The 9,276-nt window shown below is 44.4% G+C and overlaps 1 protein-coding gene across 1 annotated transcript; it reads left to right on the top strand.

Moving 5' to 3' along the window:
* The first annotated feature begins 6,569 nt into the window (after positions 1 to 6,569).
* rps16 (ribosomal protein S16) lies at positions 6,570 to 8,333 on the top strand. The gene is made up of 6 exons (XM_047022851.1): positions 6,570 to 6,626; positions 6,716 to 6,767; positions 7,473 to 7,574; positions 7,757 to 7,853; positions 7,983 to 8,030; positions 8,147 to 8,333. The coding sequence occupies exons 2-6, from the start codon at positions 6,720 to 6,722 to the stop codon at positions 8,290 to 8,292; spliced, it is 441 nt and encodes a 146-aa protein (XP_046878807.1). The 5' UTR covers positions 6,570 to 6,626; positions 6,716 to 6,719; the 3' UTR covers positions 8,293 to 8,333.
* Positions 8,334 to 9,276: the final 943 nt, after the last annotated feature.

Below are 9,276 nucleotides of genomic sequence, written 5' to 3'. Positions count from 1 at the left end.
AAGAGGTCCTAGTGGAAAAAGTTAGCTGGGGCTCCCGAAACTAGAAAGGCCAGCAGCTGTTGTCTGAAGACATTGTTTACAGAACGTGGTTTACACAAGGGCTGAGGGGACTATATGGAAATAAAGGGGCAATGCAATTTGGTGGTGAACATTGCTGTCTTTTTGTAATGAGTACTTTTTTAGTACTTCTGCATCTTTGTGTTTCAATTGTGTTTCTGCGTGCTTCTGCTTTTAGAAGAAAAGGAAGCTGTCTAAGTTCCTCAGTTATGGGCACACTTGGCAATACTGTCAAGCACATCAAAAACCATCTTTACCTTTTAACACTTGTCCAAAGGTCCTTTATTTGCATAATAGAATCAGACCATAGGCTAAGATCACATGACAGGTCCAGGGAGAACTCTCTCTCTCTCTCTCCTTCTTTCTGTTCAGCTGATAAGGAGCCTTAGTGCAAATCTATGATGTCATCACTGGTGTGTGTTCCTGCATGATGAGTTTCCCTAAGCCAGCCTGTCTTGCTGGTACGGCTGCTAGTATTGCGCTGCTTAAAGGAAAGGGAGAGGAGAGAGTCCACGACATCATCCAACCAGGCCTTTTAAGGAGTGCTCCTCTGGAGACCTGTGAGAGAGCTGGCCTACTTTCTCATCAACCCCCCCATCCTCACTCGGGGGAGCCCGGAACTCAGAGGAGGATGACTGTACACACACACACACCAAAAAATACAAACACAAACTCAAATTCAGACATACATTATGGACTCAAAGACTTAGAAAAAAAAGTTTATATACACAACTAAAATGTACATGACCATTGAGATTTAGAGACATAATCACTCAGATTATCCAAGGGAATAGGGATTGTCAAATTCTACATGGATGGCCAAGAAAACCCAGGAACTAGTACCTACATTATACATGACTGTAAAATACATCAGTCTCCATATTCATTGGTTTGTATTCATAATTAAATTCAATATTATGTAACTGAATACGTACTAAAGTATGACAAATTTGAATTTGTTGTCCCTCAAGGCACGTCCCCCAGTTTGTGTGTGGGTGAATGTGTATGCGTCTGCCTGTGTGTGTGTGTGTGTGCCTGTGTTCCGGGCCTCCTCGCCCTGTCTGCTGTTCCTTTGTCTGTTTACTTCAGTTGCAGGACGGCAGGTAGGGGGAGGAGCCGGATCACTGATAGAGCACACCTGTGAACTGTGTCCTGTAGGCGTGGCCTACCATTAGCAGAGCCCCTTCTCTCCACAAGCACATTAAAACAATTGTTTTTGTGGCAAACATTTACCCTTATTGTACACTACACGTCCACTGAGCACACATCCACTCCCTACACCACTAATTATTACCCAATCCTATTGTTAGTATATTTGTATGTTTGTTTTCCTTAAACCCATGACCTACAAAGAGAGAGCAGAGCACAGAGCAGAGCACAGAGCACAGAGCACAGAGCAGAGCACAGAGCAGAGCACAGAGCAGAGCACAGAGCAGAGCACAGAGCAGAGCACAGAGCAGAGGAGAGAACAGAGAGAGAGCAGAGAGAGCAGAGAGAGAGCAGAGAGAGCAGAGAGAGAGCAGAGAGAGGGTCTGTGTTGCTCCTGCCTTTGAACCCTGCTGATGTCACCCAGAACCCTCTTGGCCCCTCCTCACCCCTCCACCCTCTGTCTCATACATGAACCCTGACTGGACCCACACACATACAGAGGAAAGAGGGAGGAGGGGGAGACACAAAGAAAGACAAAGAAGGCAAGGGAGATGGAGGGAGATAGTGTGGGAGGACAAGAGTGTGTGTATGCTTGACGAGGGGAGAGAGGGTTTGAAAGTGAGAAGAAGTTGTGTGTGTGAGTGTGGGAGAAAGAGACAGAGATGGAGAAGGGACAAGTATAACAGAGAGAAAGTGACAGAACGACTGGTGCGTTGGCAAGCTTGTCTCATTTCACATCTTACTTTGCTCGGCTGACACATAAACTTAATGTCCTCAAAGTTTTCAAGAGCAGCTTCTTTAGACAGTTTTTGAGCCACTGTCCCCCTCTATAAACACTAACCTACTCTGAAATACATAATGAGGCTTTCTCAGAAGGGATGTCAATGTTTTGTTTGTGTGAACGTGGACGTATCAGACTTTAAATCTCTTTGTGGTAGGACTCAATATTATCTTAACAATAATCTTTAAAATGGTTGGGGAATGACAGTTCTACATTACCTGAATCATAACATCCTCTGTGTGATTTCAAATCCTGGACTGTGAAAGGTTTCCTGGTTCCCTCCTAGTTCCTAGTTCACTATTAAACCCTACTAGCACACATAAACACACACAAACACACACACATACAAATGAACACACACGGGCTCAATGCACCCAAGCACACAAACAGAGCCGGTTCATCTCGATTGTCTCCCTGTCCATTTCACTGTCTGTCTTTTCCCAGGAGCTGATGCCCTGTTTCCGGAGGGCATCAGGTGATGGGCAGAGAGAACAGGGGACAATGGCTGCCGCCCCCCATGGACCTGGTCCCCTCAGCTCAGCATCATGCTGAGGCCCTACCACCCAGACAGACGGAGGATGACAACGCCAGGGAACAGCTGCTGCCTGGCTCGCTGCTATGTGGCCGATGCACCTTAAAATAGCGAAATTAATGGAAGGGGCTAAAGTCCAAAGGAGGGTTCAATACCGGACCACATTTTACAACCATGAGCTGTCAACCCACTGGGCAGACATCAATATTTACCACTGCCATGGCACAAAGGCCCCCTCACCCTGGGGAAATGGTGTGCAATGTGGGGGAAAGCCCCTCGTTGCTGGCCTGTTGTGGTGCCCCACAGGAGTTGGTGCTCCTGTGACAAAGACGGGGATGGATATAAATGTCCCTCAGACAGCTGTCCTGTAAGCCACAGTGTACCTGTGTCACAGCCTAACCCTAACGTAGCGATGAATCCAAATCAACTAATCCAAATTTGTTTCAAATGTTTATTCCTTTGTGCATATGGTGCATCAACGTTGAGAATAGAACATGCGTCTATAATATTTTAAATGTTATCCTAAAGTATTATTCCATCCAATAAGCTGGTCAGTAGGACCACAGGACAATTGTTATTGGCTGGTAGAAACAATAGGTGCTATTGTTATTAACATTACCCTTTTTCTTCAGACCAATTGTTACTCATCCTTGCAAAGCCTTCCTCAATAGAACAAGTCATTATGAGGAACCTGGAAAGTGCCTCTGAACTTTTCCCAGACAAAGATTAGGGTGGGGAGAGATCAGGGAGACAGAACCCATTTACGGTCCCAAATACACGGATATAAATGGTAAGACCTGGTGCTTCTAGTCATTATTTCTCTTGGCAGGCAGGCAGAGTATTCATGGCCCCTCAATGGGATGTCACTCTTCTGCTTCATAAGCAAGTCTCGTAGAAAGAGTCCTGCCTTGTCGCCATGGTAACTGTACTACTGTATCCCTCACAAAACCCCTCACCTCCCACCCTCCCCTCACCCTGTGTGCTTGGCAAACCTTCTCTCTGCTTGGGGAAACTTCAGCTACCAGCAACACTTTTTCAACCTTGGCCACAGCCTATTATGGTCAAAATGAGACGATATGTCCGGCCCTGAAAAAGCAGGCGCTCCACGGTAAATCTGAGAGCGTTGTATCGTGCTTGGGGTGCTGTGACAAGACAAGGTCCTGGGGTTGAACCTCCAGGTGAGGTGTTTCCATAGGGCCTCTCCGAGAGGAAATGCACATATATGGTGTGCTCTTAATTTATTGCCTGTTCCTTTTCTCTCTCTGCTTTTACTGGATGGCCGCAGACTCTCTCAGAGTCCTACACTTCAGACCTAGTAATATGGTAGGGACGGGCTCCGCTACAATAACGGACAGAGGTAACTCTAGCGCTCTGCGAGTATAAAAGATGTCTGTCTTTGACCCGATTCTAAGCAAAAAAGAGGTATAATGTGATGGTGCAGAGCACCTAGCATGCTACAAAGGCCGAGCTTGAAATATCATACCTAAAGCAGCAATTTGAGCTTATTTAACTCTAAATGGCTAAGAAGCCTGGACAATGTAAGGAGAGCTTGACAGTTAGGGAACACAAAGGGATTGTGTGCTTTAGGCCGACCGCTGAGTAGAGGGCAGGAAATCAGGAACGATTCTGCAGCCTTAAAGTGTTTCCTATGCAGACGGCGGGGGCCCCAGCTGTGAGACGCCCCCTCCGCACAAACACAGGTCTCTCTGACTGCTTATCGTCCAGACCTGGGTCCACATCCCACACAACGCTTCCTCTGTCTGCCCCACTGGGGTGCAGACATTGGCACACTTACCATGAACTGATGGGTTGCATGGACATCCCTCGGAGGAGTAATCTGCTGGTTGATGTAAAGATGGAGTCACAAATGAACTGTTCAGTAGCTAAGTGAGAGGGTAGTATACAATTCATTCTTATGAGCATCAAATGACTGGTGTCAGTCTGAACAACGGCCAGAAAACAGACCCTTCACATACTACACATTAGTTGGCCTCATCAGTAACTTGAAGTACAACCAAGAAAAGGTACAAGCTGAACTTTACTTTCAGTCCACATTCACTTGAATATCAAGCACCCATTCGCTCAAATACTAAGCCCTCATTGACTTCAATAATAGTGACATAACTGTCACTTCAAAAACAAAAAGGCCTTCTTTTCATTCCTGCTTTCCCACACAAACACACTGCTTGAGTAGATCAATCCTGTGGATTGGGATTTAGTATGGACCTCATCCAAATTTAAGGGAGACAGAAAATAAATACTTTCAAAATTGCTGTTCAGGGGACTCTGGTCTATATGAAAGTGCTAACTAGAGACAGCACTGGCCTGCAAGCAGTCCTACACATCACTCAACTACATTTACCCTGGAGCTAATATAAAAGCTAGAGCTAGTTTGAGGGGGAACCAAAGTGAAAGTAATTATTGAGGCGGAGAAGCAAGAGGAACGACAAAAACCATTACCATTCCACATCCAGGCCAGCTCACTTACTGAGCTACAAGGGGAGTCAGACTACTACTTGACAATAAAAGAAGCCAGGTGCCTGTTCATCTGCACTCCACACTATAAACACCACTCTCCCTGCAGTAAATGTCAGGCATATGAAGGCGCTGCATCGCTTGCATGACTCATGCCACTGTATACAGATTCCCAAGATGCTATCTGTCTTCAGCCCTCCTTTGCCCCAGGAATGGTCTTGCCGCTTCCCTCCTTTAAGGGCAAGAGTATGCCCAGACACCAGTGCCTTCCTTCTCTCTCCAAGTTACTGTCATTCATGTCTGCAGGGCGTGCGTCAGTACCATTTCATATCGTGTCTGTACATTGTCATGTGCTACGTTCAAGTCCCTTGATTTAACTGACCTTCAATAGTGGACCATTCAATGACGTCCCATTCTCTTGTCATTCTGCCCCATCAGTGCGGTAGGCTAAGAACTCATGGGAAAGCCAGCCACCACAGCCCTGCAGACACACAGCAGGTCGGCCACTTGCAGCCTCAGAGGCTCTCCACTTCCTCTTTCCCACATTAACAGTGGTCCCTTTCCCATCCTCGGACCATGAGCTCCCCAGACAGCCGTGATCACATGATCCCTGTGGTCAAGATAAACCTCAAAGAATTCAACTCAAACCCAAGCAAAAACAGAGAAACCCATTACAGTGATACATGCTGAGTACAGGAATTCTGTGTGCATTGACATGTTTCCTGTCAGTTTTACTGCCTTGTAGACATATGCAAACAAAACAATAAATAAATATATATATATATGTACATATGTGTGCGTGTTTTGTTTACATATGTCCGTAAGACAGTTCAACAGACAGGCAAACTGACACTTTACTGTCAGTAGGGAAGTGTGAACTAAAAGGATTACGTCACTTTTAAGATACAAATTATGTAGTTGCCTTTAATGTCCGGTAGATGGTGATCTTTAACAGAGCTTTGGAATCATTGACGTGAAAGCCAATTTTAAAAAGGCTTAACATATGCCAGGCTTACATAAAGGCAATTACAAAACAAGATACAATTTCTTAGCATAATTAAATAACATACATGTATGAGTGAAAACTCTGCTTGTTGTTAAATCCACTAAACTCTGACCATGTGGGTGTATACCAGTAGTTCATGCACAAAGGTTGGAATATGGACTCCCTCTACTGGCTTGGTTGTTTAGACACAAGGTGTAACAAATGGCCGATATAATGTGCCTTTGGCTGAGCGTATTGAAGGCAGTGCATCTTAAATGAAGCTCTGGTTGAATTTCCACGCGATTTCCTCCAGAGACTGTCCTGGTCTAAATAATAGAAAGGTTATGACGACAAGTGAGTGAAATGCAGATCAACGTTCCAAGACAGGCAACCAAAAGCCGTAATACAATTAAATTCCATTCTTATGTACAGGCATTGCAAAAAAGTATGTCCTTCATGGCCCTTTCATGGAAACAAACTCTGAAAGTAGGCGTGGCGAAATATCAAAATGGAGGAAAAGGACTCCAACTGTCGTAAATACAAATTCCGTTTAGCCGCATGTCAACTGTGAATGTCGTACCTCTGCCCCTGATGTTCGGCGTGAGAAACCCGTTCGGCCTCTCCGTACGGCACTCTAGCTGAAGACGGTACGTTCTCCTTTCCTCACCCGTTTTAAAGGCAAAAATTAAGACATTTCTGTGTCTGTGAAAGTAATCTTGTATGTTACTTATTTCAGAAACATGCCGGCTAAAGGTCCTCTGCAATCTGTCCAAGTTTTTGGACGTAAAGTAAGTATAAAGCCTATATTTATTCCACGTGTATTCAACCACCCAAGCTGGCTAACGTAGCATGTTGTGGTGCTAACGCGTTAGCAAGGAGGGTAGCCAATTTCCGTTTCAGTCAACTAATGTACCACATGTAACAGTATATATTTGATGAAGTGTGTTAAAGTAGGTGCTAGAAACCTTTTACAATTATATTTTTCTAAGTTTAGTGATCTCTCAAAATTGGAAATGAGGTGGAAACAGTTGGGCCTAGGCTAGGTAACTGGCTGATTTGCTGTCAGTAGTGTTGTCCGTCACTGTCCCAAGTGAAGTTGGCTGCGTTGTAAGAAGCATAGAAATTGCAAGTCTAAATGCAATTAATACGTAGTGATCAACCCATGTAAACTGTCATGCTTGAAAGGATTTAGCAGTCCTTTTAACGCCAGGAAGATTTCCAGACATCTTGCCAGCCCATGGCTACTGTAGATGATATGGCATCATCTAGCCTAGCCAACCCCTTTAATCATGTTATCACTGTTAAACGCTTTCTACTAACTAGCTAGCACTATATCAAGGCATGGCTAATCTGACCTTAATAATGGACAAACTTATGTACAGGTAGCCAGTTTAGTATTGCTTCAAGTTAACTGCTTGATGCTGTTGTAACATATGTAGATAATATACATAGCGGCTACTCTAATTGGATTGAACCATGTTGTGTGATTACAGAAAACCGCCACAGCAGTTGCTCACTGCAAGAGGGGAAATGGCCTTATCAAGGTGAACGGCAGACCCCTGGAGATGATTGAGCCAGCCACTCTCCAGTACAAGGTGGGTGTTGAGAGCCTCACAGAAATCATCCTGGTCACCTGTAGCTCGACAGGTTCTTGCTTAACTGTCTAACTTGACTTTGTTTCAGATTATTTGATCCAAAGTGCTTCTCACCTTGTCACAGATCCATTTCCATTCAGTCCTAGCATTGTAGGTGACAAGTTCCTTTCCTCTGTCCTTAGCTTCAAGAGCCAGTGCTGTTGCTGGGCAAGGAGCGTTTTGCTGGGGTTGACATCAGAGTCCGGGTGAAGGGTGGTGGACACGTCGCCCAGATCTACGGTAAACGTCTCATGCTTGCTCTCGCATATAGAGTTTTAATCCCATATTATATCATTTGATTGTTGCTGTATGTATGACTGATCTTGAGGAGGATTTAACCCAGTCCCTTGGTGTTCTTCCTCTTTACAGCTATCCGTCAGTCCATCTCCAAAGCCCTGGTCGCTTACTATCAGAAGTGTAAGTAAACACAATTATGCTGTTTTTATATTCACATTTCCCTTCTCAACTCTTGATGAAGCTGTTACTTTTCAGAAGTGGTCTGCTGTAGTTAACCTCAAACCCTCCCTTTTTAGATGTGGACGAGGCCTCCAAGAAGGAGATCAAGGACATCCTGATCCAGTACGACAGGACCCTGCTGGTTGCCGATCCTCGTCGCTGCGAGTCCAAGAAGTTCGGTGGACCTGGAGCCCGTGCCCGTTACCAGAAGTCCTACCGTTAATCTCTCTGTACATTTTCATATAATAAAATTGAGGGACAAAAGTTGTGTGCGCCGTTGATTTCAAATAGGTTGCAATGCTTTTTTAGTCTCTGTTGCCAAAGTATTATGCAAATGCATGTACTTCTGTATGGAGACATCCTTAGAATTAACACATTTTGCAACAGAAAATTAACACAATGTTTGTCGTTGGAAAGATTAAGCTGTTAAATTGCTCCAGACACCTAGGTTTAAATATTTAAGCATGTAGGTGCATACATTACATTTTTTTACATTTATGCATTTAGCAGACGCTTTTATCCAAAGCGACTTAAAACATACATGCATACATAAATGGAGTACATTGGCAAGTCAGTACCCTGACTTCCCTAGTGATTATACATATTATTTATAGCGTGCAAGGCTGGTGAATGCTACATCTAGTCAGAATGCTGATAGCAGTCTCATAATTGTATGGCAAATGATGTTTCACTTGAACTACTATTCCCCATCCTCACCAGTAGATGGAGCCACAAGAGCAAAATACATGTAAAGATGTGTGGAACTGCCCTGCACTGTTTTTCCATTGCTTATTCAAATGAGATGCAGAAAAAATCTGGGGAGGATCCATCAGAATAGAAGAAAATGCTTTTGCCTCTACTGCCTAAATCAGAAGAGCAGGCGAGCTATAGTGCTCGCTGAGCTGAGCTCCAGATGTGATTCACTCTGAGCCTCTGCAGGGTGCAGGGACGTTTACAACAGTCAAATAATCAGCACAGCATGGGGCCCCAATGCTGCTGCTGTTGACGTATGTTAACTGTCGGATCCTCTCCACAAGCCCTACCAAGAATTCAAACTTACCAACTAGGGAGGTACAAGTACCCAACAAAATATATCTTCTCAACAGGACCACACACCCTACTCTTAAAATGTAGTTAAACTAGTTAAACTACATTTTCATACAATGTAGTTAGGGCCATAGTGTTTTGTTATATGGATGCAAGTCTA

Source organism: Hypomesus transpacificus, chromosome 7 (assembly GCF_021917145.1).
Source record: "Hypomesus transpacificus isolate Combined female chromosome 7, fHypTra1, whole genome shotgun sequence".
Lineage (NCBI taxonomy): Eukaryota > Metazoa > Chordata > Actinopteri > Osmeriformes > Osmeridae > Hypomesus > Hypomesus transpacificus.
The sequence above is the reverse complement of the archived record's forward strand: the minus strand, read 5'-3'. Positions and strand labels throughout refer to the sequence as shown.

Coding starts and splice junctions, on each gene's coding strand:
- rps16 (XM_047022851.1), top strand. CDS start 6,720: ATGCCGGCTAAAGGTCCTCTGCAATCTGTCCAAGTTTTTGGACGTAAA. Junction 7,575..7,756: donor CAGCCACTCTCCAGTACAAG/GTGGGTGTTGAG, acceptor CTCTGTCCTTAG/CTTCAAGAGCCAGTGCTGTT. Junction 7,854..7,982: donor ACACGTCGCCCAGATCTACG/GTAAACGTCTCA, acceptor TCCTCTTTACAG/CTATCCGTCAGTCCATCTCC.